This window comes from Schistocerca serialis, chromosome 5 (genome assembly GCF_023864345.2).
Source record: "Schistocerca serialis cubense isolate TAMUIC-IGC-003099 chromosome 5, iqSchSeri2.2, whole genome shotgun sequence".
In the NCBI taxonomy this organism is placed as follows: domain Eukaryota; kingdom Metazoa; phylum Arthropoda; class Insecta; order Orthoptera; family Acrididae; genus Schistocerca; species Schistocerca serialis.
The window spans coordinates 147,810,905-147,831,038 of record NC_064642.1 but is presented as its reverse complement, the minus strand read 5'-3'; the positions used below and the strand labels follow the sequence as shown (position 1 = coordinate 147,831,038).

At 39.8% G+C, this 20,134-nt stretch overlaps 1 protein-coding gene across 3 annotated transcripts in view; it reads right to left on the bottom strand.

Moving 5' to 3' along the window:
• LOC126481284 (DNA mismatch repair protein Mlh3-like) overlaps positions 1-20,134 on the bottom strand; it is a 175,208-nt gene that overhangs the window by 69,573 nt on the left and 85,501 nt on the right. For all 3 annotated transcript variants that reach the window (XM_050104922.1, XM_050104921.1, XM_050104923.1), the window contains one exon: positions 12,662-15,350. In XM_050104922.1, the coding sequence (XP_049960879.1) occupies positions 12,662-15,350 (2,689 nt within the window). The remainder of the gene's footprint in view (positions 1-12,661; positions 15,351-20,134) is intronic.

Genomic DNA, 20,134 nt, shown 5'->3' with positions numbered 1-20,134 from the left:
TTTGAGGTTGGTTTCCATGTTGAGGGATTTGTGGAATGATGGTGAGGAAATGTTCAAGGAAAGAAAATTGTGGAAAGTTAACAGGAGATGATTTAGGTGCAGTAGGAGTGGATCATGGATAAATTGAGGCAGGCGGGGTTCAGTTGTTATTCTATCCTGGACTTCCCATTGTTGAACAATGTGGATAGTTTAATAGACTGCTACTCACCACTTAGAGGAGGCACTGAGTCACAGACAGGCACAATGAAAAAGAATACTACAAATATTCACCTCTCAGAGTCCTTCATCAAAGAGCTGATAATAAGTTTCGAGTGTGATGCAGATCCCACAAAGCCATGGACCCAAGTTGTCAACGATGCACTATGCAGGCTGGTGGTGACTCCACAATGGTGTGCACTGTGTTTACATGGAATGAACCATGTGGATAGGAAGGAAGTCCATGAACAGATACTTAGGCATCCCCTTGGGCAAATGACCAAATTATAAACCACATTTGAAGAAATGAGCATGAGAGCCAGGAACATGATGAACAAAATTATTAGTCTTTCCAGTTATGGTTATACACTGCCAATGCAAACAATAAGAATGTATCATCGCACTATCTTAGCTGCAATCATGGGATATTGTGTGAGTGCTTGTATGTACAGACTTCTGCTCAGAACATCAACACGGATGGTAAACATGGTGCAATGGGGAATACTTCTTTGGTTGATGGGAACTTTTGGCAATGTATCAGATGAGGCATTGCAAGTAATACTTGGAATATGTCCAACCAACCTCCAGATATGGAAAAAAGCAGCAATGTATTGGCTGAAGAAAGAACAATAGGAATACATGCCACAAGCAAGTAGCAAATTCATAATAAGATACTCCAACTGCTGCATAAATGATGGGATGACGTGCAAACAGCATGGTGTACCTATTGTTTTCTGCCAAATACAAAACAGAGGCTGGGAATGAGGCATCTGAATCCTCAAGAGGCCTAACACACTTTTTGACTGGTCGTGAGACCTACACTGACTATTGGCATCAAATTGGTAGAAGACAAACCTCCCAGTGTACATATGATGGAGAAGGTCCATCAGAACATTCTATCTGGGGATGTCTTCTGTATGCCAATGTTGCTGATACTGCTTGGCAGCAACTGAATCAGCATGGAAATCTTGGTGTCAAGGAGATACTGCATTGTGAGACAGAATAGCACATTTTGGGCAATACTGACAACACTGTTTCAAAGAAAGCTTGGGCAGCACATCATCTTATCATTCAAGCTCCATCTACTGGACTATGAGAGGTTGCAACAGAAGATCGAGGAGCAAAGCAGTGAAGACAGCTGAGGTCAGCAGTTGCGGCAGAAGAACAGCCAACTCTGCATGCACAGCCATTGCAACAACACTAGAGCGGAACACAGTTGTGGGCCGTGCTTCCACCCAAGGAACCAGAACTGGGAAGACGTGAGCTGGTGTGTGGCTGCACTATCCGCGGATGTCTTCTGTATGCCAATGTTGCTGATAATGACTGGCAGCAACTGAATCAGCATAGAAGTCTTGATGTCACGGAGATTCTGCATTGCAAGACAGAATAGCAGATCTTGGGCAACACTGACAACACTATTTCAAAGAAAGTTTGGGTATCACATCATCTTATCATTCAAGCCCCATCTACTGGACTACGAGAGGTTGCAATAGAAGATCGAGGAGCAACGCAATGAACATAGCTGAAGTTAGCAATTGCGGCAGAAGAACAGTGAACTTTGCATGCACAGCCACTGTCACAACACTAGAGTGAAATGCAGCTGTGGGCTGTGCTTCCACCCAAGGAACCAGAACTGGGAAGACATGAGCCAGTGTGTGGCTGCACTCCTTACCAGCAACAATGATGCTGCCTCAGAACGGGGAAATTGCCCCTGCAACCCAGGAGCAAACATAATGAAAGAGGCAGATGTAACCACAACACTCTCAATAGGGCCGAAGGAACTGGCAGCAGGGGCCTACAGATCAGGATGCAATGGAGTGAATCGTGGAATTTGACAGACAAGAAAGGATGTTTTGTATTAGTAGCAGACAAAGCTAGATTTGACAGTAGGTGTAGTTTCTATTTAAATAATAGGAATAGTTTTTTTTAATTATTATTATTATTATTATTATTATTATTATTACTAATGCTAGAAATAAAAACAGTGATGGGAGGTAGTACTGTGTGCGAGGTTATAATGTATATTGCATAATTTGTGTAAGAATCAATACAGTCTGAGTTTAAATTATAGGTAATGCCACAGTGGAATGAATGTATGAATGAAGAAATGAATGAATGGATAATAGCCTACACAGTACGAGACAGAAAAAGAAATCGAAATATACTGCATGAATTTGGACTGCAACTAATATTAGAGTAAGTACATCAGTATTATGAAGAAGCATTACAACATTTCAAACAAATGCTCAACAAAAGAATCCTAAAAAATGTCCTAAACTACAGACTAAACATCAAAAGAGCTGCAGAATGTTCCATGAAGACAAGGAAGGAAAACTTTAATTTTAAATCGAAACGGTCTTCTAAGTACTAAGTCATGTCAGAATGATGATGATGATGACTCTAACAAAGAAACATATTTGTAATTCTAATTAAGCAAAACTTAACTGCAGGTACCACAAACACACATACACTAAAGGAAAACCAATGTGTAAAATTCCTTGTTGTCCACTGAGACAAAACTACAGATATAAATTTTTCAAGGAACTCTATTCAGCATCTTTTGCACCTTGAAGTCTCTCCCCTTGTGTTTACAAGGGTGCTAGCTTCTTTTGCACATTTATAATTATTTTTGTCTCCTTAAATCATCTTTTGCAGAAACGTAGCAGAAGCAAACAACACATTCATTCAGCAAAAGGGAGTATTAACATATTGTGCAAAGCAGATGACCAAACATTCTGCAGAGTGGGCTTCAAAAATCTTGCTACTCTTATGCACCTACTACCCCATAAGATTTCCAGGAATTTGCTGCTAGTATTAATGACCAATTTCAATTCAATCTTGATTTACACACCTACAAAACAACAGAGAAAAATAATTTCCACATACACTTGCCCTTTCCCTCAGGAGGGAGTGGATTTTTGTGTCCTGTGTGAAGGTTTTGTTTCCTGACCAACTTAACAAAAAAGCACTTCTCTTATGTCCATACCAATAGCAGCATAGCGTGGTACAACTCACAACACTGACACTGTAAATATTGCTAAAATTTGACAGTGCTGCTAAGTTTGGATACTGTGGTGATTAAAAGCTGCTGTAGAAGATACAGTTAAAAGTTTAGTTTTAGCTCATCTGCAGAAGTGTCAGCATACATGTATTTACAGTAATTAAGTGTCAAATAATGATAACAGTCACAATCCCAATGACAACAAAGCTAAGTACTTACTGCAGAGTTACTGTAAACAATAAAAAAATTTCCTAAAGTGCTATTTATATAAAGGATGGTTGAGAACTATTCATCAGTTTGTATGATAAAAATAACAAACTACATAACTGTACAATAATATGGAAAGAATAGATTCATGCTCACCTGATAGAGGTGGTGTTGAGTTGTTAACAGGTACAATGAAAAAGAATGCTACTCAGCTTTTGGATAACACACACACACACACACACACACACACACACACACACACACAGAGCCACTGTGGTCCCTGAGTGCTAAGGCAAAATGCCTTAGCACCCAGAGACCACAGTGGCCATATGTGTGCAAGTTGTGCTTGTGTGAACATTTGTGAGTTTTCTGTCTAGCCTTTTTTTTAACTAAGATGGTATCTGTTTTTTCGGACATGTCCAAAAGAACAGAGACCATTGGTGACCAAGCAGCTTGTTAGAATGAAATTACAATGAAATGAACACCCTTAGCTGTTTACAGGCGTTGACATGCGTCAATGGGGACAGATGAAAATGTGTGCCCCGACCGGGACTCGAACCCGGGATCTCCTGCTTACATGGCAGACGCTCTATCCATGTGACGTTGAGAATGTGGGTTTCACAGGAGGCGTGCCAGAGATAAATCCCTGCAGTCACGCTATCCTCTGTGTCCTCGGTGGCTCAGATGGATAGAGCCGTCGAATATATGTAGCACTACGCAGGCATGCTTTGTAGACGCAAAGATAAATACTGGCGCCAAAACCTCTGCGTCAGTAAATAAATTTAAAAAAAAAAAGTGGAAGACGAGCTTTTTTTCTCCGCCGCGAGTTTCGACCACTGCATTTTCATACATTATCCAACGAAGTAAATACAAATTCCGTATTGTTCATCTTCGAATGTAGCACAATTTCAGTGTACTACGAAAATCTGACTGGCAAGACTGTTTGGGATGTTTGTCAATATGGCCAACTCTACGTTCTGAATTTTTTCATATCTGTGAGAAGAGATGGTTGTTAATAGGAACCTGATGAAATTTGAATCACATACAGTATTCTCTTCACCATAAGAATAATACGAATATAAACATTTTGCCATGTATTCTTTCGTGTTTGCTGCTATCTCATTTAAATCCTGTCTGCCTAATAAACTACGAAACTAGAAAAAAAATGGTTCAAATGGCTCTCCCCCAGCACTATCCTGCTATTTGTCACCCTTTGTCACCCTCCCCTTCCCACACTTCTTCCATACCCCCACTACCTGCTCCAGATAGACTGCTGTTCACCTCTGATGCAAATCCAATCAGGCTTTAGTACCTGGGGGCCATGTGTGTGTGGGATGTGCTTGTGAGAATATGTGTGTGTGTGTGTGTGTGTGTGTGTGTGTGTGTGTGTGTGTGTGTGTTCCATCTATCCTGAACTTCCCACTGTTTGAAATTATGTAACTATATTTTTTTTAAAAATTTGGTTAACTTAATACTTCTGAAGAACACAAAATTAAAACCGGTCTCTGCAATATTGACAGTTAAATCCCACATGCAGGAGACATCATCTTCCATGGAAAATACTCAGTAACATAAAAGTTAGCAGATTCAGTAAGTCTGTGATTACATACAAGGGTTTTTTCCACAAATTATGCACTGGTATCATAAGTGAGTCATCTTTTATTAAACAAAATTACAACAATCATGTAATTCCATTTTTTCATTGAGCAAATACTGTTAAATAACCATTTCAACAAAAAACTGCCACAGTAGAAAAAAATGTGGAAAAAGCCACAGATAATAAAAAATTCGAAAAATGGTCTACAGTGTTAAGACTCCCAATATTTTTTTCATGTTGGGTTCTGTGATGGATCCAGCTTGGATGCAGATATGGCTAGCCTATTGCACCACAATTATAGAGAAAGAGCAGCTGGTCTATAAGCCACAAGCTGAATTGACAGTAGCACATGCAGAATCAGAACAGTTGACAGATGTAGTTGGAAGCAGAAAAGTTAGGAACAGAGTAGCTGACTGGACTGTGGTCAAACCTGCCAAATCAGGCAGGATGTTCAAGAGATACTGCAAGCATATTATCTTTAGTGCAGATCTCTCCAGTGGCATCACTGCACTGGAGAATGAGGACAAAAGTGTGCAGACAACCCAAGGCCTTCAAGAACACTCTGATGAGACAGGGAAGAAAGTGCAAGCTAAGGTTAGTAATAGTCACAGGGTTAAAAAGTTCAAGACAGCCCTCCTGCTAGGGAGCAGACATGGGAGGGAAATATTTCAACTAGTGTAGAACTCCCTGAGTAGGAAATACCATGTAACTAATATTTTAAGCGATGTCACCTGTGATGTAGCTGATGTAGCCTTGCTGGGGAAATATCTTGGTGAAGAAGATCAGATCATGTAGTGGTTACTGGAGGTGTCAGGAATAATCTGAACCATAGCCTCAACAACAAAATTGAGGATGATATCAGGCCCATTACTGAGTAAGCTTCTCACATGAATGTGAAGATTGTGCCACTCTTTCAGCGTTATGGAATACCATGGATGAACTGTTGACAATGTGAATTCACTGATTCACGAGTTGGTCGACAAATTGGGTCAGTCACACATGGGTATGACTGATGAATCACCCTTCACACTGCCACACTACACATGGCTGGACTTTCCCATCAAAACGTAACAAGGCTGGTCTATAAGGAAAATGTACAAAGCAATACAGGACACTGAAAAAATCTACAGGTATTTTTACACATGTTATGCATAACAGGAATTATCTAAACGTGATAAAAATTGAACAGATGCACTTAATGGATAAAAGTTAATATAACATTGCTGTAGGCATTATTGTGAGGAAAGGGGGAATGGCTGTGTACACAAAAGGGATACACAGAGTAAATAGAATGAAACTGTGACTCAAGTTTAGAAGAATGATTGACCAAACACTGAATAAACAAGGTATCTACTACAACAGTTAATGTCTGTAAAGGACTCTCACAAACCCGAAAGAAATTACGGTCATTCTGTAAAGTGTGTTGGGTCTCTTATTGCTCATGTTGTATATTAATGACCAGTCAGAAAAATGCATAGCAAAATGATGCACCAATTTATACATAGCATAACTATGAGAAGTATGAAAAATTATAAATATGTCATAAAATATGATTCTGTTGGTTGTTAGCAATGGTATCCACACCAGCCCTCACTATTCCTACCAGCGAAGAGGGTGTGCTGTGGCCTTACTGGGCAGTCTTCAAAGATAATGTTTTGCTAACAGTTGTAGTTGTAGCAGTCAGGTTGCAGTGAACAGTTTTTGGGGTATATCAGACACATTAGCCTCATAGTTTAAATTTTTGTACATTTTTTGGCTCTTCACTATTTTGAGGACATTTTGGACTTGAATTAATTTTCGCACAGTTTGAAATTACTATAAGTGGTGGTTGCTATCAGAATTAGTAAATGTAACATGGCCAGGTTGATAATTTTGCAAACAGTATCGTATTGGGCTACTCATGCATAGTCTGAATAGAGTAACAGTCAGCAGCCACCAAGCTCACATGAGGGCCTTGATGAATGTATAGACAGCTGCTTAGCCTTGATGAATGCACTTACTGTTTATAGTGTTTGTTAACAATTACTGCTGAAAGTCTTCCTTATCCACATAAGCTGTCCGCAGTTACATGCCCAGTTAGCAAAATCTGAGGGCATTTTAGAGTTTGAAAAAGTAAATGCAAGCTATGTGGGCCCCTACACCAATTCATAATGAGTATCAAATTTAGGTCCCATTTCAGTAAGGTACATAGAGAGAAGTGCATGTCATCGTCTTACATAGAAAGTCAGCTCACAATATAGAGCTACTGCTTGTTGAACCCAGCTGACCAACTGAATGCCAACAATTATCAGACATGGTTATTTAATGTAACTAGGTTCAGAATCAGTGAGGTATTTTTACAACAAGTGTGTGATCACAAATTCTATGCACAACTGAAGCAATATAATTGGGCAAAATCAATTTTCAATGACAGTCATACCGCTGGGTGTCCTAATGGATTAGCATTGGCTGTTTCTTAAGTTTCTCCTGTGATGCATTATTCTTCTGAAATACACTGAGGTGACAAAAGTCATGGGATACCTCCTAATATTGAGTAGGACTTCCTTTTTAACTAAGATGGTATCATCGGTGACCAAGTAGCTTGTTAGAATGAAATTACAATGAAATGAACACCCTTAGCTGCTTATAGGCATTGACATACGTCAACGGGGACAGATGAAAATGTGTGCCCCGACCGGGACTCAAACCCGGGATCTCCTGCTTACATGGCAGACGCTCTATCCATGTGACGTTGAGAATGTGGATTTCGCAGGAGGCGTGCCAGAGATAAATCCCTGCAGTCACGCTATCCTCTGTGTCCTTGGTGGCTCAGTGGCTCAGACGGATAGAACGTCTGCCATGTAAGCAGGAGATCCTGGGTTCAAGTCCCGGTCAGGGTACACATTTTCATCTGTCCCCATTGACGTATGTCAACGCCTGTAAGCAGCTAAGGGTGTTCATTTCATTGTAAGGACTTTTTTTGCCTGGCATAGTGCAGAAACTAGATGTGGCATCAATTCAACATGTTGATGGAAGCCCTCGCAGAAATATTGAGCCATTCTGCCTCCGTAGCCATATATAATTGCGAAAGTGTTGCCAGTGCAGGATACTGTACATGAACTGACCTCTAGATCATGTCCCATAAATGTTCAATGGGGTTCTTGTCAGGCAATCTGGGTGGCCAGATCATTCATTTGAACTATCAAGGACTCTGTCGCGAAAGACTTCATAGTCATGTCAAAAACCAATTGTGAACAATTGTGGCCCAGTTACATGGTGCATTGTCATCCATAAATATCCCATCATTGTTTGGGAACATGAAGTTCATTAACTACTGCAAATAGTCTCCAAGTAGCTGAACATAACCATTTCCAGGCAACGATCAGTTTAGTTGAACCAGAGGACACAGTCCATTCCATGTAAACACAGCGCACACCATTATGGAGTCACCACCAGCCTGCATAGTGCATCGTTGACAACTTGGGTCCACGGCTTCGTGGGGTCTGCATCACACTCGAAACTTATTATCAGCTCTTACCAACTGAAATCAGGACTCATCTGACAAGGCCACAGTTTTCCAATCACCTAGGGCCCAGCCAATATCATCCCAAGACCAGGAGAAGCACTACAGGTGATATTGAGCAGTTAGCAAAGGCATTTGCATTGGTCTTCTGCTGCCATAGCCCATTGACGCCAACTTTCACTGCACTGTCCTAAAGGATATGTTCACTGTACATCCCACATTGATTTCTGTGTTATTTCAACAACTCTATCCTAAAGCCATTGCTCTTGGTTAAGGATGTTGGACACTGTGTTGTGCATGGTGACAGGTAATGCCTGAAATTTTGTATTCTCAGCACACTCTTGACACTGTGGTTCTCTTCTGAGTTCTCTAACGATTCCCAAAATGGAAAGTCTCATGCATCTAGCTGTAACTACCATTCCGTGTTCAAAGTCTGTTAATTCGCAGCGTGTGGCCTTAATCACGTTGGAAACTTTTTCACATGAATCACTGAGAACAAGTGAAAGCTCCACCAGTGCAGTGCCATTTCATACCTTGTTGTTGTTGTTGTTGTTGTTGTTGTGGTCTTCAGTCCTGAGACTGGTTTGATGCAGCTCTCCGTGCCACCCTATCCTGTGCAAGCCCTTTCATCTCCCAGTACCTACTGCAACCTACATCCTTCTGAATCTGCTTAGTGTATTCATCTCTTGGTCTCCCTCTACGATTTTTACCCTCCACGCTGCCCTCCAATACTAAATTGGTGATCCCTTGATGCCTCAGAACATGTCCTACCAACCGATCCCTTCTTCTGGTCAAGTTGTGCCACAAACTTCTCTTCTCCCCAATCCTATTCAATACTTCCTCATTAGTTATGTGATCTACCCATCTAATCTCCAGCATTCTTCTGTAGCACCACATTTCGAAAGCTTCTATTCTCTTCTTGTCCAAACTATTTATTGTCCATGTTTCACTTCCATACATGGCTACACTCCATACGAATACTTTCAGAAATGACTTCCTGACACTTAAATCTATACTCGATGTTAACAAATTTCTCTTCTTCAGAAACGCTTTCCTTGCCATTGCCAGCCTACATTTTATATCCTCTCTACTTCGACCATCATCAGTTATTTTGCTCCCCAAATAGCAAAACTCCTTTACTACTTTAAGTGCCTCATTTCCTAATCTAATTCCCTCAGCATCACCCGACTTAATTAGACTACATTCCATTATCCTTGTTTTGCTTTTGTTGATGTTCATCTTATATCCTCCTTTCAAGACACTGTCCATTCCATTCAACTGCTCCTCCAAGTTCTTTGCTGTCTCTGACAAAATTACAATGTCATCGGCGAACCTCAAAGTTTTTATTTCTTCTCCATGAATTTTAATACCTACTCCGAATTTTTCTTTTGATTCCTTTACTGCTTGCTCAATATACAGATTGAACAACATCGGGGAGAGGCTACAACCCTGTCTTAATCCCTTCACAACCACTGCTTCCCTTTCATGTCCCTCGACTCTTATAACTGCCATCTGGTTTCTGTACAAATTGTAAATAGCCTTTCGCTCCCTGTATTTTACCCCTGCCACCTTTAGAATTTGAAAGAGAGTATTCCAATCAACATTGTCAAAAGCTTTCTCTAAGTCTACAAATGCTAGAAACATAGGTTTGCCTTTCCTTAATCTTTCTTCTAAAATAAGTCGTAAGGTCAGTATTGCCTCACGTGTTCCAGTGTTTCTACGGAATCCAAACTGATGTTCCCCGAGGTTGGCTTCTACTAGTTTTTCCATTCGTCTATAAAGAATTCGTGTTAGTATTTTGCAGCTGTGACTTATTAAGCTGATAATTCGGTAATTTTCACATCTGTCAACACCTGCTTTCTTTGGGATTGGAATTATTATATTCTTCTTGAAGTCTGAGGGTATTTCGCCTGTTTCATACATCTTGCTCACCAGATGGTAGAGTTTTGTCAGGACTGGCTCTCCCACGGCCGTCAGTAGTTCCAATGGAATGTTGTCTACTCCGGGGGCCTTGTTTCGACTCAGGTCTTTCAGTGCTCTGTCAAACTCTTCACGCAGTATCATATCTCCCATTTCATCTTCATCTACATCCTCTTCCATTTCCATAATATTGTCTTCAAGTACATCGCCCTTGTATAGACCCTCTATATACTCCTTCCACCTTTCTGCTTTCCCTTCTTTGCTTAGAACTGGGTTTCCATCTGAGCTCTTGATATTCATACAAGTCGTTCTCTTATCTCCAAAGGTCTCTTTAATTTTCCTGTAGGCGGTATCTATCTTACCCCTAGTGAGATAGGCCTCTACATCCTTACATTTGTCCTCTAGCCATCCCTGCTTAGCCATTTTGCACTTCCTGTCGATCTCATTTTTGAGACGTTTGTATTCCTTTTTGCCTGTTTCACTTACTGCATTTTTATATTTCCTCCTTTCATCAATTAAATTCAGTATTTCTTCTGTTACCCAAGGATTTCTACTAGCCCTCGTCTTTTCACCTACTTGATCCTCTGCTGCCTTCACTACTTCATCCCTCAAAGCTACCCATTCTTCTTCTACTGTATTTATTTCCCCCATTCCTGTCAATTGCCCCCTTATGCTCTCCCTGAATCTCTGTACAACCTCTGGTTCTTTTAGTTTATCCAGGTCCCATCTCCTTAAACTCCCACCTTTTTGCAGTTTCTTCAGTTTTAATCTACAGGTCATAACCAATAGATTGTGGTCAGAGTCCACATCTGCCCCTGGAAATGTCTTACAATTTAAAACCTGGTTCCTAAATTTCTGTCTTACCATTATATAATCTATCTGATACCTTTTAGTATCTCCAGGGTTCTTCCATGTATACAACCTTCTTTCATGATTCTTAAACCAAGTGTTAGTTATGATTATGTTGTGCTCTGTGCAAAATTCTACAAGGCGGTTTCCTCTTTCATTTCTGTCTCCCAATCCATATTCACCTACTATGTTTCCTTCTCTCCCTTTTCCTACACTCGAATTCCAGTCACCCATGACTATTAAATTTTCGTCTCCCTTCACAATCTGAATAATTTCTTTTATTTCATCATACATTTCTTCAATTTCTTCGTCATCTGCAGAGCTAGTTGGCATATAAACTTGTACTACTGTAGTAGGTGTGGGCTTCGTATCTATCTTGGCCACAATAATGCGTTCACTATGCTGTTTGTAGTAGCTTACCCGCATTCCTATTTTCCTATTCATTATTAAACCTACTCCTGCATTACCCCTATTTGATTTTGTGTTTATAACCCTGTAGTCACCTGACCAGAAGTCTTGTTCCTCCTGCCACCGAACTTCACTAATTCCCACTATATCTAACTTCAACCTATCCATTTCCCTTTTTAAATTTTCTAACCTACCTACCCGATTAAGGGATCTGACATTCCACGCTCCGATCCGTAGAACGCCAGTTTTCTTTCTCCTGATAACGACATCCTCTTGAGTAGTCCCCGCCCGGAGATCCGAATGGGGGACTATTTTACCTCCGGAATATTTTACCCAAGAGGACGCCATCATCATGTAATCATACAGTAAAGCTGCATGCCCTCGGGAAAAATTACGGCTGTAGTTTCCCCTTGCTTTCAGCCGTTCGCAGTACCAGCACAGCAAGGCCGTTTTGGTTATTGTTACAAGGCCAGATCAGTCAATCATCCAGACTGTTGCCCTTGGAACTACTGAAAAGGCTGCTGCCCCTCTTCAGGAACCACACGTTTGTCTGGCCTCTCAACAGATACCCTTCTGTTGTGGTTGCACCTACGGTACGGCTATCTGTATCGCTGAGGCACGCAAGCCTCCCCACCAACGGCAAGGTCCATGGTTCATGGTATGTGTATGCGATATTACTGCCACCTCTGTATTTACATATTACTATCCCATGACTTTTGTCACTTAAGTGTATAAAAGGGAAGACAATGTAAATGTCATAGCTTTTCTGAACTAATTTTATTCTTGTATCTATACACAGATAATAATTCTCATTTAGTACACTTACACTCACAATAACTGCTTAAACTACAAACTAACTTTCTACTTTTTTTAACAGAAATGGTTATAACATGTCATATGACACATATGAAATGTGTCCTTTCTGGATTTCTTAAACTTTTCTGTGCACTTAAAAATATACTTAAATCCACAAAAATCTCACCTGCACTTTCCGAACCAACAGCATTTCTCCATTTAGCTTCAGCCGATTCATTTGTGGAAGAGACATCATTCAGTAGCATTTTGTGGAGCTCCTGCCGAGTCCCTGGTTTCAAGTCACTCTTGTTGTGAAGTACTGTTTTCTGGACCCCTGGTGACAAGCCTTTTGGCAGGAAACTGTATCGTCCTTCAATCGTGTATTTCATGTTAATATTTTCTATTGCTGGTGCACTATACGATGTCACCCCACTATCACTATGAACATAAAAGGCTCTTCCAGAAGAATCAAACAGTTGGAGCCAAAATGGTGATTTACTAGTGTCTTCACTTTGTTCTTCACTGTTTGTCATTCGACTACTATAAACTTCTTGTGGGATCTCAGTTTCTCTCAATTTCTCATTGACTACTGAGTGACTCAATCCTTCCTGTGGTGAGTAGTGACAAAAAAATTTCTTTTCTTCTTCACCAGCAGATTCCCTGTCTTCATTTAGTAAATTCTCATTATAAGACTGATCAAAGTATACATTTGAATTTATCACATCAGTTACTTTTGTCATTTCAAGTAATCTCTGTTTTTCACTTGGCGCATCACATCCGTCACGGCTGACTCTCTTCCTGTTCCTATTTACTTTTACAAAATCATTAAAATGACCACCTGCATCACACTCTTTGTGGCAAGACACACCATTTGCCATCAGATTTTCCTCACATGTGGAATAATTATTCACATCAGAGTCTTGACTTGCTACTTTCATTTCATTATCAGAAAATCCTTTGCCATTTGTAAAATAAGGAGATCTAATGAAGTCTTTAGTTGCAAAGTCCCCTTCTGTAACACAAAATATATCATTAATGCTAAGTGATTCTGCTGCAGATATTTGATGTGTTTTTTTCTGTGTGCATTCTTCAAATGTTACCTCTTTGAGATGTGCAAGTTGTATATCTTGTGTGATCTTACAATCTTCATTGTTAAATGCAGTGGAATTGCATGCTGGATCCTCAGCACTTATGTGTTCATATTGATTTCTGTTGTGCACTGATGGATAAATTTGGTCTTGTTCATGTAATTCTTGTGATAATTCCTTATCACAGGATTGAACAAATTCTTCAGCATTCATAAAGCTACTATGTTTTCCACTTTCCTTCATCCTTTCATGATTGTTCTTAGACACCTGGGCATTAGGAAGGAAGTATTGTTTCTGATCACTCCCTGAAGAATCTGTAGAAAAATAAGTTTGCTCCCTACTTGATTGATGATTCAGCTTTTGAGGAGACCCCTGTGTTTCATTACATTCTGATGGCAAAGACTTGTAGTTAGCCAACAAACTAGATACATGTAACTTTTGTTTGAATACATTGTTACCTGATTGAACAAATTTGTCTGCTGTCATACGAGTTTTGAATTTCTGGCTTCCTGTCTGCACACAGTGATTATAAGCCTGGTCATTATGCATCTCAAAAGTCATATCCTGATGGTCATTATGTGTCTCAAAACTCATATCCTGATGTTCTTTAAGACTACTTGAGGATACCAAACTTCTACTGTCTTCAGAAACAGTAATTTCCTTTCCACAAAAAGGATAAAACTCCTTTTGAGGCTTATCCATGCCTAAATTTCCACAAGACTTTTGCTGCAAAGTAAACACATCTGAAACATTAGACGAAAAAGGAGTCACAGCATCTGATTCTGATAGCACAGACATTGAAGTGGAAACTTCACTATTTTTACAGAGCTTTCGATCCATTGTATTTGATGTAAGGAAAACATCTGTTGAAGAAACTGATGTATCACAACTCAACTGCTTATATGTTGTGCTAGTTTCAGCAAATGAAGTTTCTTGTTTCTTTAGGAACTTAGTACATGAATAAGCAGAAGTATCTCCTACTGCAACTTCATTAGTTATATATTTGTCAGTGCACTTGGGTTTATTTGAAGTTCTGTGAGATGTTTCTTCATAATTAAATGTTGTTTTATCAACTTCTAAAATGCCACCTCTTCTGGCTGGTACCCCATGAAATGCACGTTTGATGTGGAGTGTAAATGGCTCCTCATCACTGCTTGGTTCTGTGGATTGGTTTTGAAAAGTTTCCTTTTCGATGGTCTCAAGAAATGTCAGTGGTGAGGTTCCAGGAACTTCTGTTCCTTCAACAAGAGAACTATCTATCAAATTTTCTTTCTCTAGAAACTGTCTCATACATTCTTCAAAACAATTTAGTATGTGCTTCCAATTCCTGAATTCAATTACTGTTTTCTTAGGATCAAAGCATATGTCATATTCCGCATATGGACATTGCAAATTAAGAACATAAACACCAAATCTATTCCGTCGATTAAGGTTTGGCATTGACAGTAGACTTTTGGAACTCATTTCCTTTGGTATGGGCTTGTAACGCCATGGCCCATTGGCTCTTAAAATAGAGCTCTTTGCTAACATATTATTCACTAATTGATGTATTTTTGTGTTCAGCACTACTCTTTTATTAACATACACAAACTGTAAGTTTTTATACTTTGAGGACTCTTTCCCAATGTACCCATGTATGGTCAAGTTATCTGCTTTGTATTGTACAGGTGCCAGGGTCTGACCAATGGTCATACCAAACAAGTGGGAAAAACAACTTTGAAGATCAGCACTTCGATGTTTTTGAAGGATTGTGCATCCTTTGCACTCGTCATGAAGGCTGAATGATATCTGAAAAATAGAAAAAAATAATAATACACATACCATTAGGCTCATGCAAAATTCAATCTGGAAACTTGTAGAGGAGGGGGGGGGGGGGGTGGAAGGAGGAGTTCTGTTAGTAATGATATGATCAACAGCAATTTTTTAAATTAATTTTATTAAACTTAAGAACTCAGATGATGAACACCTCCACAACAAACAGCTTTGCATGAGCCACTATGTTATGATGTACAATTAACTCCCCCATACATTACATCGCAATGAATTGTTATTTGTAACAGTTTTAGTGACTATTCCTCTGATTTGAGTTCTTTGTGTACCATAGTAAAGAATAACACTTCTAAACTTTAACACACACTCTGTGTTGGTTGTTAAATATGAAGCACATGTACAAATGAACAAACAAAATAGGTTCCCTACTGAAATCAAACAACAAGAACCTCAGCTTCACTCCAAATGCACAGTTTTAAACTACATTTCTGAAATGCTCCTGCTTGTTTCAGATCGTTAATGTCCAACGTGTTCAACCACTTTACACATGTACCCAGTATTAATCATTAATTATGTTTGGTATGGACATTGCAAATGACTTGAACAGGATTTCCCTTACAAATGAATAACAACATTTCATTCTTCTTGTAGCTGCATCAAATCAACTAATTCCATACAATAAAACTGTATCTATTCAGTTTACTATTCATTCACAATTTTGGTTTAAGAGGGAAAAAAAGTTCTTTCACAAAAAGCAGAATGTGGCAATAGAGATAACCCGAAGTCTGACAGTGTGTTTTTGTGTGGTTTCATGTGCTCAAATAATATCATTTTTCATACTCACTGTGTTATTTCAGGATGGACAACTGAAAATTTTATTTCTTGAATTGTATTTTCAAATGATTGCGTTTAATTTATATCACATACCAAGGATGGACAAAAATATGGAAACACCAAAAACACACCACTTAACCAGGTCTAATATGGTGTAGGAAAACCATTGTCATTCAAAACAGATTTCCGTTAGTTCAGTATGTATAAATACAGGTCCTGTATGGTTTTCATTCTTCCTGCAAAATAATGGCAAAATCATGAAATGATTATGGGGGTGGATAGCAATCATGCACCCTTCTCTCCAAAGTAGGGCACAAAGGCTCAAAAATATTGAGATCTGGTGACTATGGTGGCCAGGGGAAAGGTGACAGTTCACCCTCATGTTCATAAAACCGGTCCTGGATGATGTGAGCTGTGTGAACAGGGTTCCTTTTGACTTGGAACACAGCATTATCATTGGGGAACAAACACTGAAACATGGGCTGGACTTGATCAGCCAAAATGGTAACATAATCCTTGGTAGTAATGCAGCTTTGCAGAGCAACCATGGGACCTATCGAATACCATTATACAGTGGTCCAAATCATCACCGAACACCTCCCTTGTCCCACTCTTGGGGTGTAAACTCTGCCAGAAGGTGGAAACAATGTGAAATAAGGCTCATCTGACCAGATGACTTTCTTCCATTGCTCCACAGTCTAGGGTTTATGGCTTCACCACCATGATTTCCTGTTACAAGTATTTGCATCACTGACGAGTTGTTTTGGAATTGCAGCTCACCCTGCAGTTTCCTGCTTATAGAGCTTCCTCCATGTCATTTTGGTGCTGACAGGTTTCACGAGTGTGACATTCAGTTCTGCAGTGAACTTTTGCAACTGTCATATTTTTATTTTTAATCACAATCAGCAACATAAATATGACTGGGGCCTGCGGGTTAATGCCCTGGTAGGGACGGGCATTGTGATATATCATACATAGAATACCACACAGTGGATACAAGTACCATTAATCTGGGAACATTTATAATACAGGGAGGCTGAGCAGAACCACTCTATAGAGCTTGGTTAAATATCAGCTACCAACAGTGCAACTAGCGACCATTATGAGTCTGGTGGGAACCATTACTGCAGAGCCATAAACTAACTGTCAAATTAACCTGCATTGACCACCACTTAAATGCAGCACAGAAACAGAACCACTGTTCGAATATTCCACACCAAGTACATCCTCACTATATTGTTAGTTGGTATTGAAGACAGCTGATCTGGGTGGTGGTGGTGGTGGTGGCAGGAAGGTCAGTGGATGTAATTCCAACAGGTCACACCTTCAACAGCCGATCCTACTACAGGTAGACCAGATCCTTTGGACCGCCAGTGTCACACTCTCATGCTCCACATCTTTTGTTACCCTGACATCTTCTATTGGACCCCTGGAGCATTGGAAGCCAGAAGACCATGGGCTAGCACCACACTGCTTCAGTCCACTTCAGCCACTCAGCTCCCTCCACCTCACCTTGCCTCACAGTCTACCGTCAAATTCCCCTTTTCCAGCACACACGTGCCCTCTCGTTGACTTGTCCCATGCACCAGAATCTTTGCAGGAAAGATGTGCTACAATTTATTGATAGGTTGGGCCATGGCTTAGTAATGACTGATGATACTCTGTTCAGGTAAGCAGCCAGATAATGTAGTCATCTTCACAAATTTTTTTTTTTTCAATTGACTGACTGGCCGTCATCTTCAGATGAGTATGCTGATGCACATTGTTACCATAACTGAGTTTTGAACAGAATTAGTGAGTCCTTTATACACCACAGCTGACTCACCGCACATCTGTGAACAGCAGCACTGCTGCCCTCAAGTGCAAGTGAACCAGTAGCAAACTGGAAGAGGAAATATGCAAAACAATATATCACTAGCAGAACACTAATTAAAATAACCCACTGGCTGAAATCAAAGCTGCTGTTGTTTAATATCAGACAAATTCAGATACCACGTCTTAGTTAAAGAAAAACCCTTATCCCTATTAACAAAATTATCGGGTAAACAAATGTCAATAGATTCCTTTAGATCATATTCCCAGTAGCAGGAAGTAAGAGTGATCACTTGCGGTGCATTACACACCTGAGTAGTAGGGATAATTTGGTCAATAAAAGCCACCCCACAATGACAAGGAATTTGTATACTCAGTTTCCTTGGTCCCAAGTCATCCTTTCAGAGCCAAGAAGGGCTCTAATCTTAGCTGGTGGCATAAATACACATTTGATGTCATATCTTCTTAGTATTCTAGAAATGGTTGAGGATATCTACATCTATATCTACATCCATACTCCGCCAGCCACCTGACGGTGTGTGGCGGAGCAAATGGTAAAAAAGGAACAGATTTACAAGTCTCCTCCAACGGTTTCCCCAGTGGTCAGAACTGAAGAGCACAACATATTTGTTGGTCAGTATCACCATTTTTTTTTACAAACAAATTCCAGAATCAAAATATGTGTGTCAGAAATACCACAGGCTCTCTTCACCAAAGTCCGCTGGTGTGGTGGTTGACAGCTAGTCACATGAAGATAATGACCAGTAAGTGTAGGTTTAGTATATACATTATGCCCCAATGTCCCACTGTCATTTCTGTGAACCAAAACATCATGAAAAGGAAGTTTGCCATCCTTTCACAAATCTGATACTAGGATGGAGACAATTAAAAAGATCTAAAACATGATTCAGAGTATCAATCCTATGAGGCTAAACCAGAAAATTATCATCAACATATCTCCAAATAAAAAAGTGGGTTTCAGCAACAAAGTCCTGAGTGCCACATCTTCAAAGTCTTCCCTAAAAAGATTGGTGTCTAAGGATAAAAGAAGGTTCCTCATACACTCCATCAGTTTGCACAAAATATGTATAAATAAATAAAAAACATGTCAATGTTAGCATATGATGACATAACTTAGTTGTTTAGTCATTGAGTTTCTCACCAGTTAACAACAGGGACTCTTCCAGAGCACATAGGTAAAAAGTGACACATCATCAAAACTAATATGCAAGTCTGAAGGACCAAAGCACAAAGACTTCAAACACCAGATTAATTCCAATGTATTAGAAATGTGATGCTCACTATTTTCAAGATGGAAGCTCAGAACAAAAGGTAAATATTTGTCCAAACTGTAGGTAGAAGCACCCAGATAGCTCCCAACTGAATGAAGAAGAATCCCATGTTTGTGAACCTTAAGTAAACCATATAACTTGAGGGGGAACAGCAGTTTCAGTGTGAAGTTTTTTAAGCACCTCATCAGAAAATGAGCTCTCCTTAAGAAGTGAAAGAGTCTTTCATTTTATTCATTCCATAATGTATTGTGTAGTCTTCGTCATGCCAAGTCCTCCAATAAAAGATCCTGTTTAGCCAAATAATCTCCATGTGAGAGACAAACTACAACACTGCTTTTGTTGGCTGGAAGAATAAATAAATCTTGATCTTCTCTCATGCATCAGATGGCCGTCCTTACAGGGGATGAAATGTTGCTGCCTGGGGGTGGTGCTCGACAAACCTTGAGGGAGATGACCTGCCTGATTTCTTCCACCAGGTACTCAGGAAAGTGGGACACAGTTTGCTCAATGCATAAATGTTAATGAAATTAATCACAATCTGTCAATGGGTGTCATCATTAGATATGGTGGCTTGAGGATACAGTTAATAAAACTTAGATGACTGATAGTACTCTTCTGCACTGAGTCCGAAAATGTCCACGAGGAACTATCCAACCATTCCCATGATGCAGTTGCACAGCGTATATGAAGTCTCCAAATGCAAATAATATAAATCTTCGGATATAAACTCCAATTGTCTACATGTAAAACAAATGTGTTCACATACTGGGGCAAAACTAGCATGTTTCTTAATCTCATCAGCCATTTTCTTATCAACATAATGGGCAATTCTGGCAAACATAGGAATAATACCTTCATTATGGC